Source organism: Pristiophorus japonicus, chromosome 18, assembly GCF_044704955.1.
Source record: "Pristiophorus japonicus isolate sPriJap1 chromosome 18, sPriJap1.hap1, whole genome shotgun sequence".
In the NCBI taxonomy this organism is placed as follows: domain Eukaryota; kingdom Metazoa; phylum Chordata; class Chondrichthyes; family Pristiophoridae; genus Pristiophorus; species Pristiophorus japonicus.
The window spans coordinates 108,649,817-108,663,229 of NC_091994.1; the positions used below are offsets into that span (position 1 = coordinate 108,649,817).

The 13,413-nt window shown below is 45.3% G+C and overlaps 1 protein-coding gene across 1 annotated transcript in view; it reads left to right on the forward strand.

Annotated features, from left to right (window-relative positions):
- Positions 1–12,013, forward strand: part of slc25a33 (solute carrier family 25 member 33) — a 33,061-nt gene extending 21,048 nt beyond the window's left edge. The window contains exons 3-7 of the mRNA XM_070860510.1: positions 1,719–1,796; positions 7,473–7,573; positions 8,854–8,920; positions 9,025–9,299; positions 11,345–12,013. Of these exons, the coding sequence (XP_070716611.1) occupies positions 1,719–1,796; positions 7,473–7,573; positions 8,854–8,920; positions 9,025–9,299; positions 11,345–11,535 (712 nt within the window). The 3' untranslated portion in view covers positions 11,536–12,013. The remainder of the gene's footprint in view (positions 1–1,718; positions 1,797–7,472; positions 7,574–8,853; positions 8,921–9,024; positions 9,300–11,344) is intronic.
- Positions 12,014–13,413: the final 1,400 nt, after the last annotated feature.

A 13,413-nucleotide genomic window follows, 5' to 3' on the forward strand; every position in this document is an offset into this window, starting at 1 on the left:
ACTGAGCCAATATTGCTCCAGGAATTCTCTCACCGCTTTGTTCTTGGGTTAGGTCAGGCCCTGACCACAGATTTGCACTACCATTTTAGTGTCTGTACGGATCGGAAATAGTTTCTTAAAAGCGCCCTAAAAACGAGCCAAAGGTAGGCAGTGGAAACGTTACAAGGACACCCTCAAAGCCTCCCTGGTAAAGTGCGACATCACCACTGACACCTGGGAGACCCTGGCCGAAGACTGCCCTAGGTGGAGAAAGTGCATCTGGGAGGGCGTTGAACTCTTCGAGTCTCAACGCTGCGAGCATGAAGAGGTCAGGCGCGGGCAGCGGAAGGAGCGTGCGGTAAATAAGTCTCACCCCTTCCCCCGCCGAATATCTGTCCCACCTGTGACCGGGTCTATGGCTCTCATATTGGACTGTTCAGCCACCAAAGGACTCACTTTAGGAGTGGAAGCAAGTCTTCCTCAATTCCGAGGGACTGCCTTTGATGATTATGATGATGAATAAATGTGTTGCAATGTGTATCGTGCCAATTTGCCCAAATAGAACTTTGTGAAAGCACCAGGTTTTGTGGTACAGTCCACCCTCCTTATCTGTCACCTGCAGACTGACGGAGGAGATTATTTTGAAAGTTTCCAAACTAGTCAACAAGGTTTGCTACTGAAGTATTTAAAAATTCCAGCACACCCACCCGCCCGAAACAGTCAGGGCCGGCAGGGCACGAGCAAGAAATCGGCCCGGGAGTCTTGGGGTGCCGGGGAACCAAAGGAACGGTCCTCTGCATAACCCCTCAGCATTGTGCAAGGGCTTTGGCAGCCGACAGCCAGCTCTTGCAGAGGAAGAGACAGGGCTGGGGAGGCCCATGGACTCCTTGCGGGACCTGAGGGGATTCACTCCTGCTCCTCCTGGCCCACAAGAGGTTCTCGCAAAACTTACCTTGGCCTCTTCTGGCCAGTCGGTGCCTCCAGCTGTGGCCCGGCCGTCAGATTTCACACAACGCCAGCCCCCCCCTGACTCAATCTTAAGATGACGTCAAGGCACCGATGACTTTTAAATTGTAGGCCCCTCCCGCCTGCCTGTAGCTGGAGTCTTGACTTGAAAGTCGGTGAAGGTGAAATGCCGCAGGGCAGGAACAGTGGCCTCAGTTGACTCAGTCTAATCTTAACCCCTCCCGTGCGCTATTCTCACGAGGGGGGAGGTTAAAATCCAGGCCAATGGGCCTACAACCAGAACTCCACACTAGGAGAATCCTGGATTTGATAGAGGGTGGGGGAGGAGAAACAACAACAAATTGCATTTATATAGCGCTGGCAGAATGTATGATTTTTAAATGGGGACTGAATTGATGTTGGCACTCCCTAATTCAATTATCTAACAACAAGAACAATAGTTTATATAGCGCCTTTTAATATGGGGGGGGGGGGGAAAGCTTTTCACAGAGCAGTGATCCAAAAAAACTGTGCCCTAAGCCAAAGAAGACGTTATTAGGACAGCTGCCAAAAGCTTGGTCAAAGAGGTAGGATTTTAGCAGGGTCATGAAGGAAGAGATGGAGCTCGAAAGTGGGAGGGGATTTGTGTACGCCGAGTCGACAGTAGGTACTTTAGTACTAAAGCTACATCTTAAAGCTTTAAACAGCCATTGATATAGGAAGGTTGCAGATGTTCAGCTGATTTGTTCTTTTATTTCATAACACACACTAACTTTATATCCCAACTTTTGCAGATCTATTCTGGAAAAGGAGGGACCGAGGTCACTTTTCAGAGGACTGGGACCCAACTTGATTGGCGTCGCTCCATCCAGGTAAACTTAACTCTTCAACTTGAAGGGAAACAAATTCTCTGCTCTCTGTTTGGTTACTTTGCATGTGCCATGTGAATTCTGGTCTGATAAGATTTTTGGAGTCTCAGGAAATTGAGGGATATGGTGATCAAGCGGGAAAGTGGAGTTGAGGTCGATGATCAGCCATGATCTGATTGAATGGCAGAGCCGGCTCGAGGGGCCTGCTCCTATTTTGTTCTTGGCTTGTCTGAGCCAGGACAACATTGGCCTTGCAGTTAGCCTGCACGCTCCTGGGCCAGAGTAAAAATCAGTCCGGGTTCCACTCCTGATGGTTTATCCAGTGCCCCCTGCAGGAAGGTGTGCGCGTGCTTGAGGTGAGGATAGACATGAGCATGTTTGTAAAGGCCTGCTGACACTCCCTCATCTGGTTGTGGCTTGTGCCTTGTATTCTGAGAGGTTGGGTTTGAAAGTGTACGTTTATGTAACTATTTTACACTGTCATTTTGATAAATTTTGACCAATGTTAACCAAATACTCTCCCCAAAAACAAAAATAATGGGGAAAAAGTCGCATTGCAATTATATAATTATATAAATCTGATATAACTTGGACATTCAAAGACCTCTAGAGATTTTAATGAGTAGTCAGAAGGGTGAATACCACTGTTGGCATTCAGCTACTAAAGTTTCATTGTGGTTGGGGATTGCGGTGCAGTGAAATAAACCTGAATTATTAGTTCTGTAAGCAAATGATTTTATTTATAGCGTAAGGAGCCACAGTACACAATTGTTTCTTGGCAGGCAGATGTGACTTTCGCATGCAGTGCTGGGTACTAACTTAACTCATTAGACTCCAAACAGAAATCAGTAGTTTCAACATATCAAACAGTTGTCAATAGATTTTGTTGGGGACAAAGTGGCAGCTCAGTGAGCGCTGCTAATGATGAACAATGGGCCTCATTTTGCAATTCAGCTTTGACTTTCTGATCAGGTATGGTGCGGACGAGATGCAGGTTTAATTCCCAGTTTTGTAGCAATGAAGGCTCCCATTGCATCAGTGCAGCATTTCTATTTTTCACTCCAGCTATATCCCATGGCCCCCGCCCGAGACTAATTGCAGGCAGATTTGTGCGAGGGATCTTTACCCAACCGGTCCAGTGAAAAAGAAGGGCGGTAAGAGAAGGGATAATCAGCCGTGGGGATAACCAAGGAAATAAAGGAGAGTATCAAATTAAAAACCAATGCGTATAAGGTGGCCAAGGTTAGTGGGAAACTAGAAGATTGGGAAAATTTTAAACGACAGCAAAGAATGACTAAGAAAGCAATAAAGAAAGGAAAGATAGATTACGAAAGTAAACTTGCGCAAAACATAAAAACAGATAGTAAAAGCTTTTACCGATATATAAAACGGAAAAGAGTGACTAAAGTAAATGTTGGTCCCTTAGAAGATGAGAAGGGGGATTTAATAATGGCAAATGTGGAAATGGCTGAGACCTTAAACAATTATTTTGCTTCACAGTGGAAGACACAAAAACCATGCCAAAAATTGCTGGTCACAGGAATGTGGGAAGGGAGGACCTTGAGACAATCACTATCACTAGGGGGGTAGTGCTGGACAGGCTAATGGGACTCAAAGTAGACAAGTCCCCTGGTCCTGATGAAATGCATCCCAGGATATTAAAAGAGATGGCGGAAGTTATAGCAGATGTATTCATTATAATCTACTAAAATTCTCTGGACTCTGGGGCGGTACCATCGGATTGGAAAGCAGCTAATGTAATGCCTCTGTTTAACAAAAGGCAGGTAACTATAGGCCGGTTAGTTTAACATCTGTAGTGGGGAAAATGCTTGAAGCTATCATTAAGGAGAAATAGCGGGACATCTAGATAGGAATGGTGCAATCAAGCAGAAGCAACATGGATTCATGAAGTGAAAATCATGTTTAACTAATTTACTGGAATTCTTTGAGGATATAACAAGCATGGTGGATAGAGGTGTACCCATGGATGTGGTGTATTTAGATTTCCAAAAGGCATTCGATAAGGTGGCACACAAAAGGTTACTGCAGAAGATAAAGGTACGCAGAGTCAAAGGAAATGTATTAGCATGGATAGAGAATTGGCTGGCTAACAGAAAGCAGAGAGTCGGGATAAATGGGTCCTTTTTCGGGTTGGAAATCGGTGGTTCGTGGTGTGCCACAGGGATCGGTGCTGGGACCACAACTGTTTACAATATACATAGATGACCTGGAAGAGGGGACAGAGTGTAGTGTAACAAAATTTGCAGATGACACAAAGATTAGTGGGAAAGCAGGTTGTGTAGAGGACACAGAGGCTGCAAAGAGATTTAGATAGGTTAAGCGAATGGGCTAAGGTTTGGCAGATGGAATACAATGTTGGAAAATGTGAGGTCATCCACCTTGGGGAAAAAAAACAGTAAAATGGAATATTATGTGAATGGGGAGAAATTACAACATGCTGCGGTGCAGAGGGACCTGGTGGTCCTTGTGCATGAATCCCAAAAAGTTAGTTTGCAGGTGCAGCAGGTAATCAGGAAGGCGAATGGAATGTTGGCCTTCATTGCGAGAGGGATGGAGTACAAAAGCAGGGAGGTCCTGCTGCAACTGTACAAGGTATTGGTGAGGCTGCACCTGGAGTACTGCATGCAGTTTTGGTCACCTTACTTAAGGAAGGATATACTAGCTTTGGAGGGGGTACAGTGATGATTCACTCGGCTGATTCCGGAGATGAGGGGGTTACCTTATGATGATAGATTGAGTAGACTGGTTCTTTACTCGTTGGAGTTCAGAAGGATGAGGGGTGATCTTATAGAAACATTTAAAATAATGAAAGGGATAGACAAGATAGAGGCAGAGAGGTTGTTTCCACTGGTCGGGGAGACTAGAACTAGGGGGCACAGCCTCAAAATACGGGAGAGCCAATTTAAAACCGAGTTGAGAAGGAATTTCTTCTCCCAGAGGGTTGTGAATCTGTGGAATTCTCTGTCCAGGGAAGCAGTTGAGGCTAGCTCATTGAATGTATTCAAATCACAGATAGATTTTTAACCATTAAGGGTTATGGGGAGCGGGCGGGTAAGTGGAGCTGAGTCCACGGCCAGATCAGCCATGATCTTGAGTGGTGGAGCAGGCTCGAGGGGCTAGATGGCCTACTCCTGTTCCTAATTCTTATGTTCTTACGGACTAGACTGTACCTTGCCAAATGGCTGTTCTGGTGTGAGCCCAGACAGAACACAGGTCAGTCGGGGGGGGGGGGGAGCGGGTATCTGGTTGGGGGGTGGGGGGGGGAGCGGGTGTCGGGTCTTGGGAGGAGCCTTATTCACGTAGCCCCAGTGAGGCCATTCAGCCAGGGCTAGGGGCTGCGTGCTTCAGGCCCCTCCCACACAGTTCGGTGCCTGGAGCTACTGCACTTGCATGCCGACTGTAGCGCGCATGTGCAGAGGTCCTGGCACTGTTTTCTGCACACAGCTCGTGCTGGCTGCGCTGAGGGTCAGAGGACCTGTAAGTAGGTGGAGAATACCGAGGATTTTTTTAGGCGCGAAAAACGGGCGCCCAGCTCGGAGGGGCGCCCGTTTTTTTTCTTGTGGCAACTTGGGCCCTATGTTACTATAAAAAGGAGCCGGCCTCTTTCCTGTGTCAAGACATGCCATTCTCCTACTGAGAAGCCACAACACTCTTCACCCAAACATCTGCTGGTACCAGCCTGAATCCTGGAACCATAGAAAATTACGACACAGAAGGGGCCCATTCGGCCTATCGTGTCCATGCCGGTCGCAAAAGAGCTACCCAGCCTAAGCCCATCTTCCAGCACTAGTTCTGTAGCCCTTTAGGTGCCTCTAAGTACACATCCAAATAACCTTTTTAATGTGGTGAGGGTTTCTGCCTCTATCACCCTTTCAGGCAATGAGTTCCAGGCCCCCACCACCCTCTGGGTGAAGAAATGTTTCCTCAACTCCCCTTTAACCTCCTACCAACTACTTTTAAATCTATGCCCCCAGTTTATTGACCACTCCACTAAGAAATAGGTCCTTCCAAACCACCTATCATCATTTCTTCCTTGAGGAGGAAGAAGCTCAGACATGTGGGAGAGTGGTTTAGGCTGGGTTTTCTTTTTGTTATCTTGCTTGTGGAAGCGATTGGCTTCCAATATGAGCTTCTCCTGTCGGCACGCTATTGGAACTGGTTGTGGAAAGGAATCATGGACAAACTGGTGACATACCCCACCGTATCGCCCTGTTGGTTCACCAGCTCCTCTTTGCCATGTAACCTCAGCCCAGGGACACGGAGGGCAATTGGTGCCCTGGCTCGGATCAGCATAGACTGGGAACATTCTGGTCTCTACAGTGCATCTACCTACCGAGCCACCTTTTTTTAGTGAGTGTAAGTATGGTGTAACCCTTTTAAAGGGGATGGTAACTGTACAGATAAGTTCTGATGCCAGTCAAAGGGCTCCTCGCAGTATATTGGGCCACTGATGTGAATGTAGTTGCTCTGACTGAGCAACTACATTCACATCAGTCCAGACTGAGCCGGGAGCGATTGAGCTAAATCTAGAAACCAACCAAATGCACTCGGTAGTCTTTGCTGGGATCCTAACGGCTGATGCTGGTGTGCATTGCTTCACTTCAATGAGATTGTTGTCTCCTGGGGTCCATGAGAGCTGGATTTTCGGCTTTGATGTTTTGGGGGCGATAATGGCGGCGGGACAAGTAACGTTAGCGCCCAGGAACAGTTTGTGCCTCAGTAAGTAAGTTTGGGCAGCTGGGCCCTGAGGCGGGGCGCAGCGGTAAGGGAGGCATTGTACACCTCTCTTAGGTGTTAGGATGGGAAACTCCCGAGCTAGGGGGATCGGGGGGGAGACCTGAAAAAAAAACCCACAAAAACATTCCCAAAACATTGCCCACGCTACCACAACACACATCGCAAAAAAAATTCCAAGAATAAACACTTGCACTTGCCTTAGGAGCCCTACCTCTCCACTGTCGGTATCGTTGGACTGCCCTGATTTCCCAGGCGGTCACTGCGAGGCGGACTGTGGGTCGGGCGGGAGTCAAAGCTCGCGCCGGTGTTGTAACTGGGGGCTTTGCACACCGGGCGCAGCTCTTCCGGGCGGTGCTGCTCCGCGCCGCCGCGAAACCCAACCCGAAGATCGCCGCGGGGCGCTGGAGGCTGACCGCCCACCAAGAACACCTCACCCCCGCCATTGCCGCCGCTCGGGGGCGCAAAACGGAGCCGAGAGAAACCGAAAATCTGCCCCCGAGACTTTTATCAATTTCTCTCTCCCCACCCTTCAAGGAAAAAATTGTTTTCAAAAACACCCGAGACATGTAAAGGAGTATGGACTAATCATAGTTACCTTCTCCTTTAATGTGTCTGTCACTGAAGATCAACATTGATTTTTCCCCAATGGCACTAAATGTGTTATTACAAAAAAAAGTACAAATTATAGAGCGTACAGTCTGAATCTAAATTCTGTATTTTGAAGTAAATTTTAAAAATGATCTGCATCAGCCTAATGTACTAGAGGCTGAAACTAACGGTATTTGCTGGCATTGTCAATATCTAAAGCTATAAAATGCATTCTTGACTTTAAATCCCCAGTTCTAATGTTCACCCAGATTATTATTTAATCATTCAATCCGCCTATTACCAATTATGTACGATAAATTTGTGTTTCCACAGAGCGATCTACTTTGCTGCTTATTCAAAAGCCAAGGAGAAATGTAATTCAGTCTTTGTACCACACTCTAATGTTGTCAACATGTGTTCTGCTGGTTTTGCAAGTAAGTTTGAATTAATGATCAAGTATAAACCTAAAATGGTCATTTAAGAGTGAAGGTGCAAAGGAGAGTAGAGTTTTATGTCTCTTCCCAGAACCTGAACGCTGTCTTGCCATTGGTTATCTGCGTGTACTATTTTTATTAATCAAAGTTTTATTTTGACCCTTTATCAACAAATGAGTATTGTGAACTCTAACTTTCATGTACAGCAATGTAACTGCTGTTTTGGACGATAAGGGAGTCGAGGGTTATGGGGAACGGGCAGGGAAGTGGAGTTGAGGTCAAGATCAGATCAGCCATGACCTCATTGAATGGCAGAGGCGGCTCGAGGGGCCAAATGGCCTGCTCCTGCTCCTATTTCTTGGCCCAGGAATTCCTCTGGGGGTCTTCCCGCGGACAATTGCCTCCTCACTGGATATCTTTTACGAATTTACCTGGTGGTCTAGGAGGCGCCTTGATTTCCGATGGGGAGGCCTTCTCCTCCTGCACTGCGAAGCGCACTCCCGTCCCACGCAGAAGATGCAGTCATGTGTGACAGCACAGCCAATCAGGTAAGTATTTCACAGGTTCCCATTAATAGTACTGAGATTCCCGTATCCACCAGTTCTCAGTGCTATTAATGGGAACAAAAGCAATCACACAAAATAATAAAAAATAAACAGACCACACATATTTAAAATAAATTGAAATTAAAGTTATTCGTGTCTTTATAAAAATAAAATATTTTCCCGATTTACAAAAAAAACTTTTTAAAATTATGGTTAAAAATAAATTTACCATAGTGGGGAGGGTTTTTAAACAATAAACTGTTTATAATTTTATTTTACAATTCTTTTTGTGTGTTTTAAAACATTTGCGCCTGTAACAGTAGGTTATGCGCCTGCTTTTTCAGGCGCAAGATTTTTGAGGGCATTTGCCGGGCAAGATGTGGGCAAATAGCCCAATCTTGCCTGTACAAATGACCTCGCTCCCAATCTGGCTACGATCTGTCAGGCTCCAGCTTGACAGATCGGAAAAGCCAGTTTTCAGCGCATGCGCATTGCATGCTGAAAACCGGCTTTTTCGATGCTTTCCCGGGTCCGTAGGGACTTTGTACGGGCCTGGGACGTCAGAAATTCTGCCCCAAAATGTTTGCTTGCTATTAATGAATTGTATTTAAAATATTAAACCCTGAAGCTGATGGACACACTGACATAGTCACGGCATTACTTAATCGTTGCATTTGTGATCATATTTCAGAAAATGTGAAATAGAAATAAATGTACCTTCTTTTAATACACTAGGTTTTATTACCAACACGTTGATGAACCCTATTTGGTTGGTCAAGACAAGAATGCAGCTGGAAAGCAGGTAGGTTGCACTGATGCATGTGTTTGTGGGTATGTGCAGTCCAGTTGTAATAGCAAGTGCGTAATCTTCACTGTCTTAATTGGATCCTCATTTTCTGTTTGTAGGAAACGAGGTGAGAAAGCAACAAATGCTTTCCAGTGCGCAAAGCACGTTTATCAAACTGAAGGATTCAAGGGTTTTTACAGAGGTTTGACAGCCTCGTATGCTGGGATCTCCGAGACTGTGATTCATTTTGTTATTTATGAAGCCTTGAAGAAACATTTAGAGGAGTGGAGGTTCACTGTGCGGGAGAATGACAAGAGTGCTTCAGATTTTCTAGGATTAATGATAGCTGCTGGCTTTTCAAAGACTTGTGCGTCTTGCACTGCTTACCCTCATGGTAAGTGTCCATGTTTTTACCCTTTTCATTTGTTCAACGTTGCCCTGGATTCTCTGCCACAGGACAGCCAATGGAATTGAGGCGAAATGTTGGCTCAGATTCTCTCTCAATGCCACCAGCTCGTGTTGTTACATTCTGTTTAAGCAAATTGTAAAACCAAGACCTGATTTGAAGGAGATAATGAGGGTTTCTTCCACAAAGCAGTGTAATAAGATCATGGCTGATCAGTCACCTCAGTACCCCTTTCCTGCTTTCTCTCCATACTCCTTGATCCTTTTTAGACATCAGGGCCATATCTAACTCCCTAACGAAGGAAGGATGTTCTTGCTATTGAGGGAGTGCAACGAAGGTTCACCAGACTGATTCCCGGGATGGCGGGACTGACGTATGAGGAGAGACTGGATTGACTAGGCTTATATTCACTGGTGTTTAGAAGGATGAGAGGGGATCTCATAGAAACACACAAAATTCTGATGGGACTGGACAGGTTAGATGCAGGAAGAATGTTCCCGATGTTGGGAAAATCCAGAACCAGGGGTCATTGCCTAAGGATAAGGGGTAAGCCATTTAGGACTGAGATGAGGAGAAACTTCTTCACTGAGAGTTGTTAATCTCTGGAATTCCCTGCCGCAGAGAGTTGTTGACGCCAGTTCATTAGATCTATTCAAGAGGGAGTTAGATATGGCCCTGACGGCTAAAGGGATCAAGGGGTATGGAGAGAAAGCAGGAAAGGGGTACTGAGGTGAACGATCAGCCATGATCATATTGAATGGTGGTGCAGGCTCGAAGGGCAGAATGGCCTACTCCTGCACCTATTTTCCATTTTTCTATAATATGCATGTTGCAGATTGTTAGAACAAAGTTTATGTTGAATCTTGAATAAGTTTAACATTGGGATATTGCCATTACCAATGTTCCCTCTTTAAAAAAAATTTTTGGTACCATGCAGCCCATTCAAGATGCCGCGCATGTGCGTGCTTTCCATGAATAGCTGACTGCGCAGGTTCATTGGAGCACTGCGCAGCTTAATGGGAACATGGCCATTACCCTTTTATTGTGCTACACTGCTTCATTTTTGTGACTTTGAATCTGCAGCATTGACTTTCAAAAATGCATGAAAGTCAAGTGGAGCTGCCAAACAAGTTAATCAGGAAACCGAACTGCGCTTGTTTTTTGTACTCTGCTGTGGCTCGGTGGCACAGCATGACCAACTTTTTTGGAGGCCTCCTTTCATCAATCGCATGAATTATGTGACAGGGTATTACGTGGCTGCATGCAGTTTGGGCCTCCTTATTTAAGGAGGGATATACTTGCATTGCAGGCAGTTCAGAGAAGGTTCCCGAGATGAAGGGGTTGTCTTATGAAGAAAGGTTGAGCAGGTTGGGCCTATACTCATTGGAGTTTAGAAGAATGACAGATGATCTTATTGAAACATATAAGATACTGAGGGGGCTCGACAGGGTAGATGCAGAGAGAATGTTTCCCCTCGTGGGGGAGCCTAGAACTAGGGGGCATAGTTTAAGAATAAGGGGTCGCCCATTTAGAACTGAGATGAGGAGGAATTTCTTCTCTCCAAGGGTTGTAAATCTGTGGAATTCTCTGCCCAGAGAGCTGTGGAGGCTGGCTCATTGAATATATTTAAGGCGGCGATAGATTTTTGAATTGAGTGAAGGGTTATGGGGAGCGGGCAGGGAAGTGGAGTTGAGGCCAAGATCCGATCAGCCAGGAATCTTATTGAATGGCGGAGCAGGCTCGAGGAGCCGAATGGCCGACTCCTGCTCCTATTTCTTATGTCAACCCTGGTCCAGTGTTAACTAATCAGCTGAATTCAGTGAGTTCAGCTGGACAGTGAGGACAGATCGTATTCGTCTTTGGTAAGAGACTCGCTGTCCGGAATTGCATCGGAACAATTGGCACTTGCTTAAGGAACAGGATTGCTACTGTTTCTTGTGGGTCAACTCCAGTTATGGTGAGAGGAGTGTCGAAGTGAATACTGACCAGAACAAGCTTGGCATTCCAGTTATTTTTCCCCTTTATTTTTCCAGAGGTAATAAGGACACGGTTACGGGAGGAAGGCACAAAGTACAAGACATTTTTGCAAACTGCACGGCTAGTGGCAATAGAGGAAGGTTACAGTGCCTTCTACAGAGGACTGCAAGCTCAGCTTATCCGCCAGATTCCAAACACCGCCATAATGATGACCACGTATGAGCTGATTGTTCATGTTTTGGGATAGCGTTGAAAATAAACGGACACTCAGCAATGGAAGGATTCTGTTTTGTTGCACTGCAATATCGTCATAATGAGCCACATTATGAAACTAGGAGAAAATGTGGGTAGTCACTGACCAGATTAGACACTGTTTTATGTAGAGTACAAAGATGAGATCTGCTCTGGATCTGAACCCGGGGGGGTGGGGTGGGGGGAGGGGGTGGCAGTTCGGGTGCTATAAACTGGCGCTAATGTCCCTGGGCGAACTGGAGATAAAGTTACCAGGGTTCCTGCTCCTGATTGCTGTTTAGTGACTTCTGTACAGAGTGGGCACGGGGTGATATCAAACACTGACGATACCCTCCATGGTATGCTGGCACTCAGTCCAGGCTCACACCTTAAGACTGGCCACTTGGGCAAGCTACTTAGAGGGCTGGCACTGCCTGTGAAACTACCACACAGCAAGAGTCACCACCGACAGAAAATGAGTGTGGGGCGGAGGGTGGGGGGGGGGGAGGGGCGGGCGGGCATGTGGTGGGAAATTGGCAAAAAAGTCATTTTTTGTTTCTGCCGGTAATCTGTGCAGTGATATCTATGCATTGGTCTCTAGACATCACTATTTATTTTGATGATGAAAACTTGCAAATTTAATTTGTGATAGCATTTTCCTCTTGGAACACAGGATTTTTTGGGGGGCCTTCTGAAAATTTCAGGAAGCTCTTTTTGAAGGGAATGTGTATATATTTGTAATGTATATGTTTTCTGTAGATACGTTCGGCTAATAAAATGTGTATACTGAATGCGGCACAGAGCACACGCTACATGCAGTAACAAAAGGAAATACGAGCAAATGTTAATTTATTCGTTTTAATGTGTTGCTAACAAAATGTGGAAACTGGGAGATGGTATCCCCTCAGTTGATCTGGTGACCTGCCAAACTTTGAAGGGAAATGTACACCTTATCACATGACAAACACAGACAATACTGCCATGCTATGTAGTCACTTTTAATAGTTTACAACTGAGTCTCCTCAAATTGCAATTTAGCATTAAGTTCTCAGTTTAATGGGATTGCCCAAGACACGGTCTTAACTGCGCTCCAAACGTTGATACTTTGTTCTTGGTTCAGATTACCAGCATCTGCAGTACTTGGCTTTTATTTTTTAATCAAAATTTGTCGGTTTTTTGTTTCAGTATACAGCAGAAAGTTATAACTTTAATGTTAAAACCTGCAATAGGGATCATTTAAAACAATGGCTTATTTTACTATTAATTTTAGATGTGTGCCTTATTAGAGTTGACTAGCTAGCAAATTAACATTGTAGTAGAATGAAAATGTTTTCAGTGATCAGAGCTGCAGGTTTTAGCATGATCTGGAAATCAACATTTATTTTTTTAAATATTTCTCTTTCTACACTTGCTGCGGACAGCGTCGTTTTTTTCTTCTTCCAGATACTTAAATGCTTGCGTGTAATGACTGTGTTTGGGGGGCGGGGGGCGCAGGGGAAGAGAAGAGAAGCAATCAATGTCTTCCTACAGAAATACTTGAAGTTTCAGTGACTATGAAGAAAAGTGTTCGAGCTAAGCCAAAATGGCCAAATTTTGGATAGTGTTACTGGGAGATACCTTTTGAAGGATATAACTAGTAGTGGCTTAGTCATGTTGCAGTATTGCTTATGTTCAGCATGTTACTGTTAAAATTTGTTTCTTTTCAAAATATTCCGAATCGGTGTGAAAAATACCCATCTGAATAAATGCCTTCACCTGAAATCTCCTACCAAGCACTTAAGTTATTTTGATCTTTTGAATACAATTTGGGGAGCAGTCTTTGTTCAACTGCAGACCAAAGGAAGAGGCAGTAATTCCTCGCTCCCCTGTAATTTGCTATATCGCTGACAGGAAA